The sequence below is a fragment of the Odontesthes bonariensis genome, chromosome 1 (assembly GCF_027942865.1).
Source record: "Odontesthes bonariensis isolate fOdoBon6 chromosome 1, fOdoBon6.hap1, whole genome shotgun sequence".
In the NCBI taxonomy this organism is placed as follows: Eukaryota; Metazoa; Chordata; class Actinopteri; order Atheriniformes; family Atherinopsidae; genus Odontesthes; species Odontesthes bonariensis.
The window spans coordinates 43,593,232-43,617,844 of NC_134506.1; the positions used below are offsets into that span (position 1 = coordinate 43,593,232).

A 24,613-nucleotide genomic window follows, 5' to 3' on the forward strand; every position below is an offset into this window, starting at 1 on the left:
AGTAGATGAACGGATTTAATGCCAGAAATAAGGTCCAACTTCCGCTTTAAGAGTTGGGAGATGGAAACTTTACGAAGTGGAAAAAGATTCACCAGCCACAGTTTTCTCATATTGTGGGAGGAGAATATGTAAAAGTTGCAGAAAAAAGAGAGTTTTGTGTCACATTTGGATGAGTTTCTGTTCGCGGTAAAGAACATGTTTCTCTTTTTATGTTTCAGAGTAGAACTCTAACTACACAAGCCTGTAGACTGTGTAGGCAGGCAGGCATTCTTTTCCAGCACAAGAAAGATCCTTCTTATCGGGCTGCGGCAGCAGCTGCACACTTCCCCTCCTCCCCGAGGGAACCGGTCCTGCGGCCTGTTGGCTCGCTCCTCTCCCTCCGGTATGTTGTTGTGACGCCCAGGCACCTCCACGCCTTCCTGATATCTTATCTGAGCGCGTTTCTCACGCAAACAGGCCTGTGGGCTGTATAAGAACCCCGGGAGGCAGCTCCCCGGTGCAGACGGTGCAGGCGGCCCAGGACTCTCAGCATGGGTAAGACTGCTTTCCTTTCTCCTTTCTCTGCCTGCAGATACCACAGGTCCCTCCTGCTCTGCGCAGACAGCTCTGGAGGGACTCTTTGCTCTGATTCTGATGGTGTTCACACAGAGAGCAGCAAACAAACGAGGAAATGAAGAGAGTTCCTGTGAGCAGCTGTTCACTGGAATCATTTCTTCCTGAAAGAAAAGCTCCTCCAACAGGTCGCAGTCTCATTCAGAATGAATGATTCATGATTGAGGCCAACAAAGTTGGGACAATTTATAGAATATCTTCACATAGAGACTTTGTGTTGATTGATGTTGATGTTTATGCATTTGGCAGAAGCTTTTATCCAAAGCGACTCACAGGTAGGCAGGTAGGGGAGGGGGGGTCTTGGCTAAGGACCCCTACTGGAGGTGGTATCTTTTATGCAGGGGATTGATCAATGATAGTGATCTGTGTGCAGATAACCAGACTGCTGAAATATTTTAAAAACAAAGATTTACAGACAACTTTTCCAGGTTTTAGAAATAATTTATTTTATACAACTAAGAAATGTGTTCCAGCTGATCCACCTACAACCAGAGCGCCGCCCTCCTTCAGCGTGCCACAGCTTTATCAATCATACTGATCAGCAACAGCTTTATCAATCATACTGATCAGCAACAGCTTTATCAATCATACTGATCAGCAACAGCTTTATCAATCATACTGATCAGCAATAGCTTTATCAATCATACTGATCAGCAACAGCTTTATCAATCATACTGATCAGCAACAGCTTTATCAATCATACTGATCAGATCAGCAACAGCTTTATCAATCATACTGATCAGCAACAGCTTTATCAATCATACTGATCAGCAACAGCTTTATCAATCATACTGATCAGCAACAGCTTTATCAATCATACTGATCAGCAACAGCTTTATCAGTCATACTGATCAGATCAGCAACAGCTTTATCAATCATACTGATCAGCAACAGCTTTATCAATCATACTGATCAGCAACAGCTTTATCAATCATACTGATCAGCAACAGCTTTATCAGTCATACTGATCAGATCAGCAACAGCTTTATCAATCATACTGATCAGCAACAGCTTTATCAATCATACTGATCAGCAACAGCTTTATCAATCATACTGATCAGCAACAGCTTTATCAATCATACTGATCAGCAACAGCTTTATCAATCATACTGATCAGCAACAGCTTTATCAGTCATACTGATCAGCAATAGCTTTATCAATCATACTGATCAGATCAGCAACAGCTTTATCAATCATACTGATCAGCAACAGCTTTATCAATCATACTGATCAGATCAGCAACAGCTTTATCAATCATATTGATCAGCAACAGCTTTATCAATCATACTGATCAGCAATAGCTTTATCAATCATACTGATCAGCAACAACTTTATCAATCATACTGATCAGCAACAGCTTTATCAATCATATTGATCAGCAACAGCTTTATCAATCATACTGATCAGCAACAGCTTTATCAGTCATACTGATCAGCAACAGCTTTATCAATCGTACTGATCAGCAACAGCTTTATCAATCATACTGATCAGCAACAGCTTTATCAGTCATACTGATCGGCAACAGCTTTATCAATCATACTGATCAGCAACAGCTTTATCAATCATACTGATCGGCAACAGCTTTATCAATCATACTGATCAGATCAGCAACAGCTTTATCAATCATACTGATCAGCAACAGCTTTATCAATCATACTGATCAGCAACAGCTTTATCAGTCATACTGATCAGCAACAGCTTTATCAATCATACTGATCAGCAACAGCTTTATCATTCATACTGATCAGATCAGCAACAACTTTATCCATCATACTGATCAGCAACAGCTTTATCAATCATACTGATCAGCAACAGCTTTATCAATCATACTGATCAGATCAGCAACAGCTTTATCAATCATACTGATCAGCAACAGCTTTATCAGTCATACTGATCAGCAACAGCTTTATCAATCATACTGATCAGCAACAGCTTTATCATTCATACTGATCAGATCAGCAACAACTTTATCAATCATACTGATCAGCAACAGCTTTATCAATCATACTGATCGGCAACAGCTTTATCAATCATACTGATCAGATCAGCAACAGCTTTATCAATCATACTGATCAGCAACAGCTTTATCAATCATACTGATCAGCAACAGCTTTATCAGTCATACTGATCAGCAACAGCTTTATCAATCATACTGATCAGCAACAGCTTTATCATTCATACTGATCAGATCAGCAACAGCTTTATCAATCATACTGATCAGATCAGCAACAGCTTTATCCATCATACTGATCAGCAACAGCTTTATCAATCATACTGATCAGCAACAGCTTTATCAGTCATACTGATCAGATCAGCAACAGCTTTATCAATCATACTGATCAGCAAAAGCTTTATCAATCATACTGATCAGCAACAGCTTTATCAATCATACTGATCAGCAACAGCTTTATCAGTCATACTGATCAGCAACAGCTTTATCAGTCATACTGATCAGCAACAGCTTTATCAATCATACTGATCAGCAACAGCTTTATCAGTCATACTGATCAGCAACAGCTTTATCAGTCATACTGATCAGCAACAGCTTTATCAATCATACTGATCAGCAACAGCTTTATCAGTCATACTGATCAGCAACAGCTTTATCAATCATAATGATCAGATCAGCAACAGCTTTATCAGTCATACTGATCAGCAACAACTTTATCAATCATACTGATCAGCAACAGCTTTATCAGTCATACTGATCAGCAACAGCTTTATCAATCATAATGATCAGATCAGCAACAGCTTTATCAGTCATACTGATCAGATCGGCAACAGCTTTATCAATCATACTGATCAGCAACAGCTTTATCAGTCATACTGATCAGCAACAGCTTTATCAATCATAATGATCAGATCAGCAACAGCTTTATCAGTCATACTGATCAGATCGGCAACAGCTTTATCAATCATACTGATCAGCAACAGCTTTATCAGTCATACTGATCAGCAACAGCTTTATCAATCATAATGATCAGATCAGCAACAGCTTTATCAATCATACTGATCAGCAACAGCTTTATCAATCATACTGATCAGATCGGCAACAGCTTTATCAATCATACTGATCAGATCGGCAACAGCTTTATCAATCATACTGATCAGCAACAGCTTTATCAATCATAATCAATCAACGGCGTGGCGGCAGGAGGCGGTGGTCTGGCGGGCGCCCCAAACCTGACATGCTGGCCTACAGGGCAGTGGAAGGAGCAGCTCCTTCATACCTCCAGGCTGTGGTCCAGCCCTACACGCCCGCCCGCCCGCTTCGCTCTGCGGCCTCCAGGCGGCCGGCTGTCCCCTCACTCAGCGGTCCCTGCGCACCATCACCTGCTCCGTCCCAGCTTCTTACGCACTTATTAGTTTCCTACACTGGAAAAAATCTAAATCTTACCAAGTATATTCGTCTCATTGAGTATCTCATTACACTTAATATAAGAAACACTTACCTAACAAGTTCCATTTAAGCCAGAAATAGGGACTGGTTTGAAGACAATATATCTTGAATATCTTGTTAAGTGAAAAAGTCTTGAAAACATCTTGTTTTGAGTCATATTTCACATGAAAAAAGCTTTTTTTTTTTCATTTAAAGGTAGGGTAGGAGATCCTGGATTTTGAGTCCAGCGAAGCTCCATTTTGAAAATACACAGGTAAAAAGTCCCAACCCTTTTCTTCACTTTCCCCCCGAAGCCACGCCTCTAGAGTACATGAACGTGCACGAGCACGAAGGTGCACGAGCGCTGTTCTGACAGTAAGCATCGATCGTTGCCGTATTTAGTATTTAGTTTATGCTAACTATACGTTTAATAATGCTAGGTGCTAGCCAAGCTGGCTCTAGTTTAGCTTCCTGCCAAGCTTCTGGACGCGTAATTCGTTCACGGAGCAGGGTACGCGCACAGGGGGGGGAAGGAGGGGGAGGGAGGAGCAGATTGCAGTTTGATAGACGCATCAGTATCCAATCATTGTGAACGGTCCGTTCAGTATGATTGGATACTGTTTTTCCTAGATTGTACGTTCTAGAGGCCACTAAAACTTTTCATATTTGTGTCAAAACTTTTAATTAATTGGTTGCAATGGGGGTGTGAAGAGTATTTCAAGCAATATGTAAAAAAATGCTCCAGAAAAAGATCCCCTACCCCACCTTTAAAGAGGTTTTTAAGCTAATTTCAATATCACTTTTAACTCAAAAGTCCTAAATATCACATCTTATTTCAAGAAATCTTGACAAGCCGATTTTCACCAGTTCCATTGGCAGATTTTTTTTTTGCTTAAAGCGATACTCCGGAGTAGATTCAACCTGGGGTCATTTGAACCGTGACATCCAGCCAAGTAGCCCACCCGAAGTTTTTTCGATATTGGCTGAACATCAGCTGAGTTACAGAGTTATCCCGAATAGCTTCGTACAAGCGCTAACGGACCCTGTCAGTATCTCCAAAATTACCACACTAAAATCACATGCCATGACACCAAACTTCTACAGTAGTACAAATATGGTCTGTACTCACCAAACAATGCATTTGGAAGTTTGAAAATAGTCCAGGAGTTTATTATTAACAACACAAGCCTGATAGCTTCTCTGCTGCTAAAGCTGCGGCGACCTCACTCCAAGGAGCTTCAAAGTAAGATGAGGGTTGATCTACTACTGTAGACAACAAAGTATATGCTATATTCTACATGTTTTTTTATGAATTTTTATGTTGTAGAGTTGTGAAGTTATTTTATCAATGGAGAAACTGAGCAGCCTTGCTTTGTTGTCTACAGTAGTAGATCAACCCTCATCTTACTTTGAAGCTCCCAGAAGTGACGTCGACTCAGCTTTAGCTGCAGAGAAGCTATCAGGCTTGTGTTGATAATAATAAACTCCTGGACTATTTTCAAACTTCCAAATGCATCGTTTGGTGAGTACAGACCATATTTGTACTACTGTAGAAGTTTGGTGTCATGGCATGTGATTTTAGCGTGGTAATTTTGGAGATACGGACCAGGATCCATTAACCCTTGTACGAAGCTATTCGGGATAACTCAGTAACTCAGCTGATGTTCAGCCAATATCAAAAAAACTGCGGGTGGGCTACTTGGCTGGATGTCACGGTTCAAATGACCCCAGGGTGAATCTACTCCGGACTATCACTTTAATTCAGGCAAAAACGTCTTGTATTGTTTTTTTTTTTTTTTGGAGGGGCATTTTTTCCAGCATAAATTGTCTTTGTTTCCTAAATTGTCTTTGTTTCCTAAATTGTCTTTGTTTCCTAAATTGTCTTCCCATTTGTCTCGGTATCTAACTTACCGCACTTACTCTAGCACTAGTTATGCTCTTAGCTGTTTGGTTTTGGAAGGAAATGCACTTAAGATTTCTTGTGACCTGAAGTTCTTTTGCCTACTGATGTGGAACACACTTATTGTAAGTCGCTTTGGAAAAAAGCGTCTGCAGAATGACCGTAATGTGATGTAATGTGATGTGATGTGATGTAATGATGATCAGTAACAGCTTGTGTGTGCGTTCAGCAGCTCAGAAGGCGGCTCTGATCCTGTTCGCCCACCAGAGTCAGGGCTCCTTCAATGCGGCGGCCCGGGACGTGGCGATCCAGGAGCTGACAGAGCAGGGATTCAAGGTCACCGTGTCCGACCTGTACGCCATGAACTTCAGAGCCAGCGCCACGCGGGACGACGTCATCGGTGAGTCCGTCATCCTCCTCCACGTTCACCTGTGTGATGCTCAGTGACCACAAGAGAACCTGAGGCTGCTCAGTAATTCACACCCGTCTCTCTAAACTCATTGGCCTCACTGGCACAGCACTCTCTTGGTTCCAGTCTTACCTCTCAAGCAGGAAACAATACATCACTCTGAAAGGTTCCAACTCCATCGCTGCAGCAGTTAACCATGGCGTCCCCCAGGGGTCTGTCCTGGGTCCCCTTCTTTTCACCATCTACATCAGGGGTACTCAAATAGAAATGATGAGGGGCCACGAATTTTTTTTCAATGACTCAAGGGGCCATTTATTGGGACCGTGTATGATAACGTATCATAACAATATAACATAACGTATGTATAACATATTTTATAACATAACATTTCCTTTTTATTCAAAACAAAAATATTACCTAAAATAAAAATATAATTTGCATTTAAGCATTAATTAAAATTAATAACTAAATAAAACCAAGCATAACCCTGTTCAAGATCCAAAACCAATAGTCTTCAGGCAGCCCATTTCTTGTGTTTTGTTTAACAAACTATGCATCGCTGTGTCAAGAACTATTTCACTTTTCTCAGCTTAATGTGTGGAGGATTCGGTTGGATGTTTGATATGATGCTTTAAGAGCATTTCATTTTGCTGTTCTGATCTCGGAGTTTTGCGGATATGTTTCTTCAAAATGCTTGTCCATGTTTTTTTTCATAGTGTCGTTTCACATTGCACAATTTTATTGCCACGACAGTTTCTTGACATATTAAGCACAGAGGGCGAGTGCTGGACCTTTCTGTCCATTCTGGCTGGAACTGGCGGTTTTCGCTGTCCAGTTTTCTTTTTGGGGAAATCTGCTGAGCGAGTGACTATCTCGAGTTTATAAGGGCTCTACTGCTAGAGCCTATCTGTTTATCGTTACCATGGAGGCAATCCCCAGCCTTGTCTTGAGATCGCGGTGGGCGATTTCAAAATAAGAGCGGACAGCGCGATTGGAAAAAAAAAAATCATAATTTAAAAAAAAAAAAACATTTCAAAACAGCTCGTGGGCCAGAAATAGATGCCCAATGGGCCTAAAACGGCCCGCGGCCCGCCATTTGGGTATGGCTGATCTACATGCTCCCCCTAGGACAAATTATCCGTAACCATGGACTCCGTTTTCACTGCTATGCTGATGACACTCAGATGTACATCAGCACAAACCCCTCCTCTCTGCTCGCACCCACGCAACTCAACAACCGCCTGCAGCAAATCAAAGCTTGGTGACCTCTAACCTCCTCAAACTTAACAGCAGCAAAACGGAGCTCATGGTGGTGTTATTATTGCATGTTTTTGTGTCTTTGAGGATATTTTCTGCTTTCTTCTTGTAGTTGTTTTGTGTCATTTTGCATCATTTCACTTTGGCCTGTTTCAGTCGGTGTAAAAACCTCACAGATGTCGATGCAGCTGTGAGGTTTTTGGGTCAACACCTCTTCAGTATGTTACTTCATCTGGATGAAGATGAGGTCCTCAATATATTTTCTTTTTTTTTATCAAACAAAAAGAGAAACCAGTGGTGAACTATTTTCCGCAGGATAAGAATAAGTTTGGTGAATTTGTGAATAAGTCAAAGTAAACCAGAGTGTGTTTGTGATGGATGAAGGAGGTGTCCGGTTCTGATCCACCTCGTCTGTGGTGACATCATTGGGCTGTTTCTGTGTGCAGGCGGCCTGGAGAACCCTGAGCACTTCCAGTATGGAGAGGAGACTATGAACGCCTGGAAGGAGGGCCGCCTCAGCGATGACATCACAGCTGAGCAGCGTAAAGTGGAGGAGGCCGAACTCGTCATCTTCCAGGTGACAGAAATCACACCTCTGCTTCTTCTTGTTATCCCTGAATGTGACACCTTTAAAGGGATAGTACACCTCTTTTGACATGAAGCTGTATGACATCCCATATCAGCAACATCATTTCTGAACATCTTCTTACCCCCTGCTGCGTCCTGTGAGCAGAGTTCCAGCCTCGTTTTGGTGTTGATGAAGGTAGTCCGGCTAGTTGGCTGGGGTTTAAAAAATAAAGCGTTTTGCTTCTCAAAACAATATGCGTTCAACAGAGTAATACATTTGCATCACAAAATCGTTCATCCAGAAAAAGTCAGACCTCACAATCGCTTGGCCCTATTTTCTCTCCCTTCGTATCGCTGCCTGCTGCCGCCTGCCGACAGCCGCGCCTGTTATGGTGTTTGCTGCTCGGCCTGCATAGCAGGCAGTGATACGAAGGGAGAGAAAATAGGGCCAAGCGATTGTGAGGTCTGACTTTAGAAAAGTGCGTACGTCAGCCCTGAAGTTGGCATGAGGCACCGCACATTTCCACGGTCATTTCGCTCTTGATACATCTGATCGTTGACGTGAGAACTTTTTGGTGCGTACGCACCCTTTGTACATGAGGCTCCTGGTGTTGATAGCAGCTAACGTAGGTATACACAGCGTCTCCTCAGCCTGAGTCACTTTCTGATCTGAAACTTTCTTCATGCTGCTTTAAACCAACAGGTATTTTCTATTTTGGACCAAAGCCTGTCTCGTAACTCTAAATAAGACCTTAATAAAAAGAAAGGCATGCTTTGTCCCCTTTAAGATGACTGGTGAAGGATTTCTTCTGTTATTACACTCGATCATGTGACCTGTTGTGTGTCCTTGGTTCTGCAGTTTCCTCTGTACTGGTTCAGCGTCCCTGCCATTCTTAAGGGCTGGATGGACCGAGTGCTCACACAAGGTTTCGCCTTCTCCCTGCAGAAGATGTACAACAACGGTATTTTCAAGGTCTGACTCAGCTGAAAGTGACGAGAACATGTATATATCGGCCGATCCAGCACATGCAAACCTGGAATGATACAAACCTGTACTCACAGAGGTTGGAATGAAAGCAAAATGCAAGCATTTATAAACCATGTCAATAGATATCTAAACATTTTTATTCGAATTAAATCGGACCGACCACAGAACAGTTCTGATTTTGGCCCATCTTCACCCAGCGGGGTCACATGGCACTGAAAGGATCGGATTATTGGCTAAATTACAATCAGACTGACTTGCTCCTTATTTTAGCAAGAGTAATTATTAGGGCTTTGATTCGATTTTTATAAATCGATACTCACGGTGGAAAAATTTATGATTAAAATGTTTAATCTAATTAATCACATGATTTCCCTGATTAATCACGATTAATCGCATTTGTACTCAAAATCCAAAAATGAATTCAAAAGTAGTGTATAGCTTTTAGCATTTAGCTTTATTTTAAATGTGCTGCCATATGAATGAAAGTGCCATAACATTTGTTGTGCAAACACACTTTTAACATCAGCATCTTTCTGTAGTTTTTATGTAGAAGCCTCGCTCCACTGTCTGTTTCCTTGAATGACTTGCTGCTATCAGTTGTGTGTTTTGCCTTTAAGTGATATTTTAGACTGGAACTACTACGCTGAGAAGACAATTCAACTTGGCTGTAAATGCAGGAGTTTTTTGTTTTTTTAATTTTTTTGGAAATACGTGCTTTTATGTTAAAACAAGTAAAACAGGAAGTAGCGCCAGTTAGCTCCGTTAGCTTCACACCTGTAGCGGTGATGTTAGCTGCTAGTTTATCTTTATTTTATTACTCCATGCTTCGTGGTGTTTGCTGTAACTGTGAATGTGATGCATTCAGACTTTTACAATAATAAAACCTGCGTTAATGCGCGATCAAATATTTATCGGCGTGAAATAACGCGATAATAACGAGTTAACTGGCCCAGCCCTAGTAATTCTCCTTGGATATATGATGGTGAATGAATGGGATCAGAGGCACAAAGCGTGTCATACCCCGGTATGATAGGTGGCGCTGTACCCATTCCAGCTGTTGCTAATAGAGCCACTTCCTGTTGAACCCATTCCAGCTGTTGCTAATAGAGCCACTTCCTGTTGACCTCTTCACCACCAACAACAACAACAAACTCAGGCATTGGAGAAAGATGGAGAACGCAGAGTCAGATGAAGCTACGTCCCTCTACATTTGCTCTGTGATGAGCTGCTTGTTGCACAAACTCGATGCCCAACGGAGCATTCTCCATCGCGTTGTTTGTTTCTTTCTGACGGCGACAACAACAGGAATATCGTCTCCTTTGACTTCCGGGTCACGACCCCGGGAAAACATCTGGAGCATGCGCAGAACGCAAAGTCTGATTCACCACGTGCTTCAGCGTCTACAAGCAGGTTTATAGTGACTTTCAGCCCAGTTATCTCGGGGTCTGAATCCGATCCGATCCAGTTTTTAGTCAGATTAAGGTGTCTACATGCACTTAATAACAAAAGGCAACCCTCTGAACGTTTTCTAAAAACAATTCAAGCAGCCTTTTGCCCTGTATAAACGAAGCTTTTAGCCGCCACTTCTCAGCCGATTCCGCCGCAACTATAAACAAAAGTTAATCCTTAGCCCTGCACAAACAGATCCGCCATTTTGAACAAAGGCTCACCAGTGCCAACGGCGTGATTTGAACAGAACCTAAAAAATAAAACCGAATTCGGGGCAAGCTTAAAGATAAACTTTCTTATCACCAAATCACCACCAAATTGGACACAGGACTATCCTTTTAGGCTTGATCACCTAAAGGGCTCCCACAAGTGAGAACGTATGGTGATAAACAGCTGAAACCTTCTGCAATCTTGTGATGGATTAGTTATGAAATTGTTTAAAGGGACACTGTGTAATATATTAAGTCATTTATTTGCTTAAATCAACATATTCATTCATAAATTAGTCCTCATTGGTGTAAAATAATCTCTGTCAACAAGCTCAATTATCCTCCTGAGTGAAGAATAACTTGTCTGTATCTACATAGAGCGGGCAAGCTCTATGGAAGCTGTCATGTCCTTCGCGTTTTCCCCAACGCCAGGCCTGCAAGCGGAAATGGCGTCATTTTGACGTCACGTTTGCACGCAGGTATAAACAGAGCCAGTCTACGCTATTAGACATTCTCTGGTATAAACCAGCCTGAACGGCCCGCACTTTTGTTCGCAATGGAAGACCATAGTTATGCCACACCACAGGAGAAGGGATCCTCGTCGCCAAAAAAGCGAAAAAGAGAATCTTGACACATACCGCCTGCCGTAGTTCAACTCACATTTGAAAACGCGAGGCGCTAGAGAGCAAATTCATTCGACTTTGCAAAATAAAATTGCACCACTAGATGGGGGAAGAAATTACATAATGTCCCTTTAAGAAAAACTAGTTTGAGAAACTAGAAAAGTAGAAAAACTATTATTGTAATTTAGCCAATAATCTGATCCTTTCAGTGCCATGTGACCCCGCTGAGTGAGCTCAGATCCAGAGAAGGCAGCAGAGCTTCTGCATGTTGTTTCTTTTGTTTACATGTTTCACTTCATTTGGTGTCAGACTGCTTATATATGAGCTGTATATTCGTGTTTCCTTTAAGAACAAGAAGGCGATGCTGTCCTTTACTACTGGAGCCACAGAGACGATGTTTAGGCCTGACGGGATCAACGGAGACATCAACGTGGCTCTGTGGCCTCTCCAGGTGAGACGTCAACAACTCGCCATCTTATCCAGTCAGGCTGGTTTGCACCTGATCCTTCCTCCCTCATTTGATTAGTTCCACATTAATTCTTCTTCTCGTGTGAGTGGGAGGTTTAACGTTATGTTCATCTCTGCGTCTGAGGAGAATAACAGTAACTCATAGACTCATTATCAGATGGAATGAAGGCCGAACACACCTGAAAACAGTCGTGTGACTTAAAAACGTAAGATTGTTCATATCCAGACATAATAAAACCAGCAGGTGTTAAAACTCTGAGATGAACTCATGACATTTTACAATGAGTCATTATTTACTGAACAAAAACTGAGACAATGGTGCGAAAAACTAAGTGAACCCTTACTGCTTCCAAGAGGGTAAGAAGCAGCCAGTTGCTGCTGATCAATGCTCTGATTAATTGATCATCAAACTTTATTTGAAGACATGATAAGGACCAGAAGATTTTTTTTATGACGCCCTGTAAAGAATGATTTATGGTCATCTATGAAGAGCCCTATAAAAGGGTGGAATGCCCTCTCCGGGTCGCGAATGAGATCCTTCCCCAAGTGGAGGACTTCAAGTATCTCGGGGTCTTGTTCACGAGTGAGGGACGAATGGAGCAGGAGATTGACAGACGGATCGGTGCGGCGTCTGCAGTGATGCGGGCTCTGCACCGGCCCGTCGTGGTGAAGAAGGAGCTGAGCCAGAAGGCGAAGCTCTCCATTTAGCGGTCAATCTATGTTCCTACTCTCACCTATGGTCACGAGCTGTGGGTAGTGACCGAAAGAACGAGATCGCCAATACAAGCGGCCGAAATGAGTTTCCTCCGCAGGGTGTCTGGGCTCTCCCTTAGAGATAGGGTGAGAAGCTCGGTCATCCGACTACCACTTTCATGAGAATATTTATTGGCCACAATAAATATTCTTAGTCGCTGCTGCAGTGAGTTGCCAGATCAGTAGCTGGCTTCTGTTAGGACGTAACCTTATTACTCTGAGTTTGGTCGCTTTTTACTGCACCGTAGATCTGTACCGGATCAGATCTGTTAACATTTTCAGAACATGCCGAATACTTCAGGAGTTCAAGGAGTAAATGTAAATGTACTTTATTTCTACAGCCCTTTACAGACAATCCTTACGGTGTACCGAAGTGCTTTACAGCAGGTAATAAATAAAGAGAAGAATAAGTAAAAACAATAAAAGAACAGTGAAAAAAAATAAAATACAACAAAATCAAATAAGATAAAAATGTCATCATACTACTGGGTATTAAAAGCAATCCTAAATAAGTAGGTTTTTAGCCTAGATTTGAAGAGGCCCAGGTCAGAAATAAGACGCAGCTCAAATGAATGAATGAATTAATTTCAAATGAATGAAATGAATTACATAAACGTCAGCTCTGCATCAATCTGAGCCCGACCTGGTGAACTCTCGTGTTGTTCCGGGTCTTAAAGGGTTAAAGAGCTATGTTTTATTTATGAACATGTTCACTGCCAAGCCACTAGGCGACAGTTTCTCTTTGGTGCACTGACCTTTACCGGATGTTGGCGGGGGGTCAGGCAGTTTAAATCAGCGTTCTCAGTGTGGCACAGGTGATGCTGATGAGTGGGGAAGCAAACAGTTTTTCGACTGTGCTTTAGCGATATCTGTCTATTGTGTATGGACAAATTATAAGTATTGTGGCTTCATAAAGAAATTAAAAGCAAATTATTATTTCAAGCCAAAAGGAAGGTTTCGCTGGATTATTGCCCGAAGTACACGTCAAAACTAAACAATCAGCATCCAGTAGCGACAGAGTTTAGGATTGGTCGCTACAAACCTGATAAAAAGCAGCGTGCCATTAAAAACAAGCCGAGAAGTTTCAGAAACGCCTCTTTTTGTGTTTTTCCAGAACGGGACTCTGCACTTCTGCGGCTTTCAGGTTCTGGCTCCACAGATCTTCTGGAGTCCGGCTCACTGTCCCGCCAACGTGCGCGCCATGATGCTGGACGGGTGGCGAGCCCGACTGAAAGCACTGCTGAAGGAAGAGCCGCTGACCTTCGCCTCGTCGGAGCTCTTTGACCTCAGCTTTCAGGGGGGGTTCCTGCTTCGGCCCGAGGTGAGGGAGCAGCGAGAGGGGCAGCCCTTCGGCCTCACAACGGGGCACCACCTGGGGAAGCCGCTGCCACCTGACAACCAGACCAAGGCTCCGCCCAAAGGTTAAAATAACACGGCAGAGGAAAGCAGGACCACCTTCTGTATCTGTATTTATGTTAATCACTTTTACGTAGTTTTTAATCTTTTATGTGTAAAGCTGAAATAAAACTTGACAAATAAGAACGTTGACTAACTGTTATTCAGAAGTGAAATCTTATTTTTCACTCACGCTGCCAAATTAAGACTTAAGACCAACCGCGGTCTGTTTTTTACACACCTTAAAGGTCCACGGTGGACCAGGTCCTCTCAGGTCCTGAAAGAGACTCACAAATCTGTTTTAGTTTCTGTGTTTAGAGTTTTTATTTTTTATTGTCTTTAGAAACAACCTGCAGAGTTTATCACTTTATTAGACTAAAGTGTAAAAGTCCTGATCAGATTAATTTATTTCTATTAGGGCTGGGCGAGTTAACTCTTTAATTATTTAAAGCCGATAAACATTTTATCACGCATTAACGCAATTTTTTACATTTTCTATTTATTTTATTATTGTAAAAGTCTGCTGCTCACAGGCTTTTATTTTGTAAAAGTCTGTTGGTCACAGGCTTTTATTTTGTAAAAGTCTGTTGCTCACAGGCTTTTATTTTGTAAAAGTCTGCTGCTGTCTGCTGTGGAACAGGAAAAGAAAGTAATCGGCGGATCCACCAAACATGGAGAAGGGTACGGAACTTTTACTCGGCCATTTTCATGTTAAAGTTCTTCCAGACGGCGGAGTCGACAGAACCAAAGTCATCTGTAAACACTGCCAAGTTGAATTGTCTTCTCAGCGTAGTAGTTCCAGTCTAAAATATCACTTAAAGGCAAAACACACAACTGATAGCAGCAAGTCATTCAAGGAAACAGACAGTGGAGCGAGGCTTCTACATAAAAACTACAGAAAGATGCTGATGTTAAAAGTGTGTTTGCACAACAAATGTTATGGCACTTTCATTCATATGGTAGCACATTTAAAATAAAACTAAATGCTAAAAGCTATACACTACTTTTGGATTCATCTTTTGGATTTTGCGTACAAATGCGATTAATCGTGATTAATCAGGGAAATCGTGTGATTAATTAGATTAAACATTTTAATTGTTGCCCAGCCCTACTTTCTATATGTCCATAAGAACAGGAAACAGCTGCAGAGATTCACTGAAACATGTTCCAACATGAACATAAACCCAGAATCTGAGTCAGAACCAGAGTTAGTTCAGTTCTGAGCAGCTTTAAAGTGAATATCTGCTCTGAGCTCCTTTCTCCTCCAGCACAGCCTGAACCCTCTCAGACGAGCTTTCTGTCCTTTCTTTAAGGAGTCTTCAGGAATAGTTCTCCAGGCTTCTTGAAGGACATCCCAAAGCTCTTCTTTGGATGTGGGCTGCCTTTTGTTGCGTTCTCTGCCAACATGATCCCACACTGCTTCAGTAATGTTGAGCTCCGGGCTCTGGGGAGGATTCATCCCTCCATCAGACCTGCTGCCGCTGATTTTCAGCCCACTTCTTGTGTCCTTTGGCACAGCTCAGCCTTTTCTCCCTGTTTCCCTTCCTTAAGAACGGCTTCCTGACAGCCACCCTTCCATGGAGCCCATTTCTGATGAGGCTTGGGCCAACAGCAGATGGATCAGCTGAAGGTCCAGATGCATCTCTCAGCTCCTGTGTCAGGTCTTTGCTGGATGTTTTCCTCTTTCTTAAGGACATCACTTTCAGATCCTGTTCATCTGCTGTAGATAGTTCTTTAGGCCTGACACTTCTTCTTCTGTCCTCCACTTGTCCAGTTTCCTCAAATGTTTTAAGGACACACTGCACACCATGCTGAGATATGCCAAGTTTTCAGCTAACAGCTCTTTGGGAATCACCTTGTTGCTGCAGAAATCCTGTTTTCTGTCTGTCACACTGTGTTATCTTTGCTGTTTTTCACACATGCAGCTAAAGAAATGGGAACAAATCTTAATTCCAGTCTAAAACCCACAAAGAGCTTCTAGATTATTCATTTCTGGTGGCATAAAACAGTTTAATCATTTCATTTATATTAATTGTTCCATAATTAGTCATTAGATTATATCTTATATTCCTTTTTTAAGCTTTAAATTGAATTGAATTGAATTTTTTTTTTGTGAATATGCGCATGTATGCTTATACGACTAGGTTTTGCAATCATTTGGATGTGTGCATGCCTATTTTTATTTATTTATTTTTTCCTATTTTTTTTCTCTTGTTTCTGTTGTTTCTCTTTTGTTTTTGAGGTCGCATAGCTGGTCTTTCAATTGTTTCGCCACATCTGATTGCGACCTGAAAAGATAGAAAAATAAAGTTTAAAAAAAAAAGCTTTAAATTGAATCTTATTTACTTTTTCTTGATGTTGAATAACATATAATTCTTATTATTGTCTGTTTTTTTTCCTACTTTTCTACTTTTAGACGTGACAACGTTAATTTTTGTGGGATTAGGATTTTTTTTTAAACTGAATTTCTTATAGTAATTTGACTCTTTTGGTAACTGAAAGCAGTTTTAAACGTAAATGTGCAAAAAAGTTGAAACTATGAAGCTGTTTTTCACAGATGCAGCTAAAGAAATGGGAACAAATGATGTGTCTCTGTGACAGGCTGCTGGGAACAAAGTGCCTAAAGATCCAGTTTAAAATGGCGCACCCTAGGTAGCAGCCTGTTGCAGCAGCTCCCGGTGATTTTTTTTTTCACCTTTTTCCTTTTTATCACTTTTTCTTAGTTTGTTAGTGTGTTTCTTTCTTTTTAGTATTTATTTATAAACATCCCCTACAATGGCCACTTTTTGTTTCGGGAGATTTTTGGTTTGTTTTCTCCTCTTTTCATCACTTTTTGTCACGGTGAGCCACGCACAGAGGAGCCACGGCATTGTTTACACCCGCGACCAGCTGATAGCCCTGTGTAAACCTGCGCCACTGCCCGGAGCGAGGCCGGACATCCCGAAGGAGCTGCAGAGCTGGAGTCTGGCGGAGAACCAGGAAGAGGAGATTTAAGCCTGCAGTTCCAGCAACAATAATTGGCAACGTGAGGTCACTGGAGAATAAAATGGACGAGCTTGGCGCGCTGACAAAGACCCAGCAGGAATACCGGGAGTGCAGTATTATGTGCTTTACGGAGATATGGCTGCACGCGCACGTCCCGGACCACAGCGCAGCTCTCCCCAGCTTCACGACCGTACGGGCGGACAGGGACGTTTTACTGAGCGGTAAGAAGAAGGGAGGAGGGATTGCACTGTACGTGAATGAGAGGTGGTGTAATCCTGGACATGTTACCGTGAAGGAACGTCTCTGCACCCCGCACATTGAACTGTTAGCTGTGGGATTACGTCCGTTCTATTTGCCCCGTGAGTTCTCCTATGCCATTATTTTAATTTTAAATTTTTTTATTTAACCTTTATTTTACCAGGAAAATAGACCCGTTGAGATTAAAAATCTCTTTTACAAGGGCGTCATGGCACAAGTTACAAAATTAAAATTTCTGTTGCATTAAAATAACAAATCAAGTAAAACAATAACAAATCAATTAAAACAATTACAGACAAGGGACTCGGTCTCAAGTGTTCTCATCCTGGAATTAAAACCGCTCAAAGGAATCAGTTCTGTTCATTTCAAATCCTTTTGTAAATTGTTCCATGAGGTAGGAGCAGAAAAAGCAAAGGCCCTTTTTCCCTGTTCTGTACGAAAACGGGGAACAGAGAGTAGCAAATGGTCATTGGAACGCAGACCATTATTGTCATTGTTTACATCCCTCCATCAGCTGATGCCGAGGCTGCTAGTGACGTCATCCTCTCCACTGTTTCCAAACTCCAAACGCAACATCCAAATGCGTTTGTGAGTATAAATGGTGACTTTAATCACGCAAATCTGGACTCAACTCTGCCAACATTCTTTCAATATGTTGATTGCCCTACAAGAGACAACAAAACCCTGGACCTCCTGTATGCAAATACAAAGGATGCATACAGGGTCACCGCCCTCCCCCTCCTCGGCAGATCTGTAAAAATTGGCTTTGTTCTTAGACATTATGAATGAAATAGTCTCAGTACTTTTCCATGATGACCTAAAGTGATCCAGGAATAGGAAGACAAAACAATTGGGAAAGCAAGGGCAGATTCACACACACACATTGTTTTGGGCTGATCCAGAGAATATGACGAAGCATGTCGAACCTACTCATGTCCAATCATACTCGGTCGAGTGTGAGTCCAACCTATGAGGCTATAAATCCATAACCCGGTCCTCCTGGCACCAACGTATGTCCCCCTGGTTCAGAGGCAGCCTTTATCCACAAGGACTGTGAGGAAGTGCTCTCATGAGGCTAATGATGCCATATAGGACTGCTTAGAAACGACTGACTGGGACGTGCTTTGTGTGCCACATGGAGAGGACATCGATGACATGACAGACTGCATCACGGACTACATTAAGTTCTGTGAACATAACACACTCCCGAACAACAAACCCTGGATCACCAGTGACCTGAGGCCTTCAGGCCAGGAGACAAGGCCCAGATGAGGAGCATCCAGCACGACCTGAGGGTCCTACAGGAGGAAGCTGGAGGCCAAGCTCCAGCAGAACAACACCAGAGATGTGTGGTCGGGGATGAAAGACATAACCGGCTTCAAGGTGAAAGGTAGACAGACTGTGGGCCCCCTGGAGAGGGCCAACGAGCTGAACACCTTCTTCAATAGGTTCAGCTCCCCACCCTCAGCTGTCTCCTCCACTTCACCCCCCCCCCCCCCCCCCCAGCACACATCCTGTGGATCAACCCCCGACTGCTCTCGATGCCTTTGTCCTCGACTCCTCAACCCCCCCTGCTGAGTGCATTGGACTACAACACCTCACCTCCGAACTGCTTTTACCCCACTGAGGCATCAGCCCCCATCCGTTAAAGGAGAACTGCTGTATTTTCAACAGTTAAGGCTGAGTTATACTTCTTTTAACTGCCCTTGCGCTTGCGTCTTGCGCGTATGTTAATGGCTCGAGACGTTTATGCTTCATTTTGCTTTGTCGGCGGTTGCGTGTGCTGCGTGGCGATTCACCGCCAGGACAGTAGGTGGAGTAGCGGGTTTTTTCAATGACAAGCCTACTACGATGAAAGGAAATTCACCGCCAGGACCTCTTTGGCAAGTCTCTCTTCCATAGATTCATGCTTCTTCTTCTTGTAAACAGCCGGTATTTTCTCAGGTTTTCAACACGTTGGGGATCTAAACGACTACTTTCTCGCCTGAAAATGTTTCAAATGTTGCTAAAGTTATATATTTACAGAGTTTATAGCTTATAGATTAGGGGAAATCAGCTTTTCAGGCCGGCTGATTTCGGCTCGGGCAGGAGTGAAGTGCACTGTGTGTAAACGCTCTGCACACTGTCAGATCGATCAAGTGGTAGGCGGTTTCGACCACAGCCAGTGGCTTGTGCTTGCGTCTTGCGTGAAGTTTAGAAAATTGAGGTGACACACGCAAGCACGCAAGGGGGGGCTTGCAACCGCGCAAGGGCTTGCGTTGCGTCTTGCGTTACCGACTATAAACCAGGCTTAATGTGACGAAGGGGAGTAGAGTTGCGCCGCCGGGACTCGAACCCCGGCCTTCTGGGTACTAAACTGGGGCTCTGACCACTACACCAAAGAGCCAGGCTCATTGGCATGACAGTCAGAACACACCCACAACCCTAGTGATGGTCACTCCATCACACTGCCTTCCCCTTCAGGAAACACACCGGTGCGCTTCACACACTCATGGTGTCCCTCACGCAGAGGCCCATCATGCTTCTCCCATCCAGTGTGCCCCATCATCATTGCTTCACCCATCACTGGGGTCCCTCGCACCGGGGTCACCAATCCTGGGGGTCCCTCACATGGAATTACAGCTTACACACAATGGGTATGCTTCCGATGTCCTCACGGTAGCCATCCCACTTCTGACACCATTTGTGACGAAGGGGAGTAGAGTTGCGCCGCCGGGACTCGAACCCCGGCCTTCTGGGTACTAAACTGGGGCTCTGACCACTACACCAAAGAGCCAGGCTCATTGGCATGACAGTCAGAACACACCCACAACCCTAGTGATGGTCACTCCATCACACTTAAGCCTCTTTTCTGAGTCGTCTGCAATGTTTTAGAACCCCCCTCACCGTTTTTTTGATGTTTACCGCTGTCTCCGGTATTTGCCTAATTTTGATTCTTCTCAACCTGCTTCAGAACGGCAAGTCATGTGCATGTCCTAAAAGGTCCGTAAAAGCACCATAAACGTCCGTTTTCAAAATCATCAACTCACTCTTCTGTCGTGTTTTATTTGACATTGAGTTCTATTGAAGACTGGATGTTCGTTGATATTACTCCGCCCCCGAAAAGAAAATAGTGCGAGCATGAACGAGCTGCCAAATAAAACACGACAGAAGCAACTTTTCGCAACGAAATTTGATATGGATTACCAGTGCACACCAGTAACCACTCCGGTGAGTTGATTATTTTGAAAACGGACGTTTATGGTGCTTTTACGGACCTTTTTGGACATGCACATGACTTGCCATTCTGAAGCAGGTTGAGATGAATCAAAATTAGGCAAATACCGGAGACAGCGGTAAACATCAAAAAAACGGTGAGGGGGGTTCTAAAACATTGCAGACGACTCAGAAAAGAGGCTAAACTCTTTCGGTGCCATTGACATCTATAGACGTCAATTTAAAAAAAAAAAAACGCTGACTGCCAAAGACGTCTATAGACGTCAATTGCGTTTTTTAACGGAGCGGGCTGGGGGACAATCTAGCGGAGTTTGTCACTAAATCTTAGGCTTGTAAACACTAAACAGAGAATATACTGGCAAAATTACCCGCTAGGTGGCAGCAGTGCCACTATGCACACACAAAAAAAAGAGCTCGTTTTCTCCATTTTTTGGGTCAAACAGCTGTTTTTGGTGAAACCAACCTATGTTCTACTGTCTATTACTAAAAGACTGAAAATGGTAGAAACAAACTTTTTTTTCCTGATCAAAGAAGAGAGTCTACTCTTTCTTTTGGTAATTTCGGTGTGTACATAGTCATTAGACACACTTTTCTGTGGGTCTTGGAAAATCAGTCAAAATACTGAAAAACACTTGGCAGTATGGGTGTCTCCGCACTGAAAATGGCTGGCAGCCAATGAGTTAATGTTGAAAATACCGCAGTTCTCCTTTAATGCTCCTGTCAGCCGGGTTCGGAACCAAACCACCCACGACGTGTTGGTGTCCACAGGATGGGGACCTCAGGCCTCCACTGCGGCCTGAGTCACCGCCAGCGGCCGGAGGCGTCACCGGGGCAGAAAGGAGCAGAAATACCCCTCCCGTCATCTCCACACACCTTTCAGACATCCTTTCTCAGCGTTTTCTTGGCTTTGGTTGTAGATCTGGACACAACCCTGACATATAAACGCGTTAAACCTGGTGGGAGCAGCAGAACCGGTTCCCTTTAGTTCAGAAGCGAAGGGTTTTTGTCTGCATCGGACCCCCTCACACCTGGCAGATGTGTTGCAGGAGACTTTGAGGAGGTTCTGTGCAGAACTTCAGTCCAAACTGATCCGGGTGAAGGCTTTGAAACCTCCCTGCACAGAAACTGTTCATCCGGATTGTTTTTCCGTCTCCAGAGTGAATCTTCTGAGCTCAAAGGGTCCCCGACGTCCCTCCATCTGGTTCATGTTTCCAAAGACCACCTCAAGCCGGCGTAAAACTGAGGATTAGCTCATTTTCATCATTCTGTGGACATCAACCCCCGACTGCTCTTAATGCCTTTGTCCTCCACTCCTCACCCCCCCCCCCCCCCCCCCCTGCTGAGTGCATTGGACTTCAACACCTCACCTCCGGACTGCTTTTACCCCACTGAGCCATCAGCCCCCCTCCCCCGCCTGACTGTGAGTACTGGCCAGGTGAGGAGACAGCTGGAAAGACTCCACCTAGGTAAGTCTGCAGGACCTGATGGCATCAGCCCCAGAGTTCTGAGGACCTGTGCCAGCCAGCTGTCTGTGGTATTCCAGCACCTGTTTAACCTGAGCCTGTACCTAGAGAGGATCCCAGCACTGTGGAAGACGTCCTGCGTGGTTCCTGTCCCGAAGAAGACGACTCCTTCTGGACTCAATAGCCCCTTTCGCACTGAGACCCACTACCTTAGCGGGTCCAAATTGCACCTTCGACCCGCGTCGAGCAATGTGAACGCTTGGCGTGTTAGGTGACCCGTGTCGCCTGAAGCCGAGTTCAGGGGGCGTGGCCTAGTGGCAGAGCGTCACACGAAACACATAAAATACTGGGCGTGTACAATGACGTAGGCACAAGCCATGCGTCGGAGGTAGGGTTAAATACACCTGTCTGCATCAAATTTTTCAAACCAACGATGGCGGGACACCTTGAGGACTTGTTTTTGCAATTGTATATGCAGTTCATGGAGATGTTATTTTACGGGTGTGGATGGTCACAACGTGGGATGCCGCCGAAGAACATATGCGGAGAATACAAGAGCACTCTAATCTCCAAGTTGAGGAAATCCATCGACAATTTGAAGTAGAAGAACGCGAACAGCGTTCTTGTACAGCGGAACTTTTTCTTCATGGCCTTTAATTTGTTGGTCACCTGCGTCTTGCTGCGTGGGAAACCGCGCTCTCCCATCTTTCTCGCCAGCCCTTCCAGCGGAGGTCCATCTTTCACCGTCCCCGACGTGGCGGTAAATAACGTCCTCTGCTCGGAGGCTGAGGAGCTCGCGGACCTCCTTGTCTCCCCAGTTAGCCATCTTCAAAAATGTCTCGAACTTGATGTAAAACAGTAAAACTTGTCCTCACCCAGGGCTGGACTGACAGTCGGGCATACCGGGCATTTTCCCGGTGGGCCGACGCCTGTCGAGGGCCGGTGATGTAGTTTTTTTTTTTTTTTTTTTTTGATTAATGTAAAAAAAAAAAAAAAAGAGAGTGACCGGCGGGCGGCCCACGATTTCATGTTGACGGGGCTAGTCCAATGAAATCTCTCAGCACCTCTTTGGCCCGCCCCTCCCCTCACCGTTTACACAGGTCATCAATCCTACCATTTGAGCTGAACGGACTAGGAGAGAACAGTCAAAAACCGAAATGGATATACAACAGAAACGAAAGGGTGGTGCACAGAAGCTCGAGATAAAAGGCTAAAAAGCCTACAAGCAGCAAAATGTGCGAAGCTTACTGACATGTTTGCAAGTGCTTCCAACACGACCACAGCACCGGGTGCAGGGCCATCAAGTGCAGGGCCAGGGCCGTCAACATCCTCAGCAGCCCCCAGTGCACGGGTGTAGAAGAGTGTAGGCCAAACACAGAGGAAGAAGCTATCGAGGTGGATTCAGAGGTGGAGGAGGAGACAGACGTGACCCAGGGACAGATTGAGGAGGTCAGAATAGCCAGCCCGGTAAGCAGTAGGCTAATGTTAGGCGAAATGTTAGCAGAATGACGACATGTTTTTTTAATGGGAGGACTGAGGGCTCCCCGTGTGCGTGGAGACTTAAATGAGGTATTTATAGATAAAAGACTGGGCTACATCTTCACCACATCAGTATGGGGGGAATTGATCATGCTGAAATTATTACTTATTTTATCCAGTCAGGCTGGAACACGAATAAAAAGCCTTGCCTGTTTTATGCACAACCTTGTTGGTTAGGAGGTGGTCACCGACTGTGGTGTGTGTGTGTGTGTGTGTGTGTGTGTGTGTGTGTCTGTCTGTCTGCGCATGCGCGTTTCTGTCACAGAGATCATTCAGTCTTTATTTTCAACTAATGCTATGAGTAGATTTACTTTATTTGACGGTGTAAAAGTGGCATGCGGCTGTCATTAGCATTACAGTACTTAAACCATCATTAATGTAGGAAAGGCTATAACGTATCTAGTGCCATTCCATTTTGTAGGCTTATGTAAAGTTGACTGGTGTGCAGATATTGCAAATACCCAATGACATCAGTCATAGATATCAAGTTTGTCATTAATGTTTATGACACTCTCATGTAGACACCAAAGTGTTCAGTGTTATTTTAGCTTGTGATAACTATATTTTTTGCAGGTGTTACAGGTTACAGTTGCCCATGTAATATTAGTGAAACATTGCTTTGCTGAAATGAATTGGTAGGTAACCGGAGAAATATGAAATTAATATTCCTGCCTCGGTCATTTTCGGTCATTTTCAACCCTCCGCTACATCAAACACAGACTGAGGAGTTGCCTTTCTGCCAGCAAACTGGAAGTCTTTATGTTGATGGCCACCGAGAAAGATGTTCTTGTGTCCCTTGATACTGACACAGTGATTGACAGAGTGGCAGAGAAGAGCGATTTAATGAAAAAAATGCTTTTGTAAGGTGAGGAGATTTATTTAAATGAATACATTTGTGTTAGGATTTAATTGCATTTTTCACAGAAAGTGATGAGATTACTTTTGTGATCGTATAAATATTCAGGGTGGGCCGCCATGGCCAAAAAATGCCCGGGCCATTTTTTGGTCCCAGTCCAGCTATGTCCTCACCTGTCGCTGTCACGTCACGCCACGCCCACGTCCGACCCGCGTCGATGCGTTCACATCAAACTCGGCTCGGCAAAAAGACTAGGGTCTGACGCGGGTCGAAAGGCGAGTCGAGTT

The 24,613-nt window shown here is 43.7% G+C and overlaps 1 protein-coding gene across 2 annotated transcripts; it reads left to right on the top strand.

Annotated features, from left to right (window-relative positions):
- The first annotated feature begins 427 nt into the window (after positions 1–427).
- Positions 428–14,156, top strand: nqo1 (NAD(P)H dehydrogenase, quinone 1). Of its 2 annotated transcripts, none has more exons than XM_075467905.1 (6): positions 428–534; positions 6,124–6,291; positions 8,004–8,134; positions 8,984–9,097; positions 11,743–11,844; positions 13,729–14,156. In XM_075467905.1, the coding sequence occupies exons 1-6, from the start codon at positions 531–533 to the stop codon at positions 14,038–14,040; spliced, it is 831 nt and encodes a 276-aa protein (XP_075324020.1). In that variant the 5' UTR covers positions 428–530; the 3' UTR covers positions 14,041–14,156. The 2 variants fall into 2 exon arrangements, with proteins under 2 accessions (XP_075324020.1, XP_075324012.1); XM_075467897.1 differs by having other exon boundaries at positions 431–534; positions 6,121–6,291.
- The last annotated feature ends 10,457 nt before the right edge of the window (positions 14,157–24,613 follow it).

Excerpts from the sequence above, each read along its gene's own strand:
- nqo1 (XM_075467897.1), top strand. Across the intron at positions 8,135-8,983 it reads CCGAACTCGTCATCTTCCAG|TTTCCTCTGTACTGGTTCAG; the intron begins GTGACAGAAATC and ends TTGGTTCTGCAG. Across the intron at positions 9,098-11,742 it reads ACAACAACGGTATTTTCAAG|AACAAGAAGGCGATGCTGTC; the intron begins GTCTGACTCAGC and ends GTTTCCTTTAAG.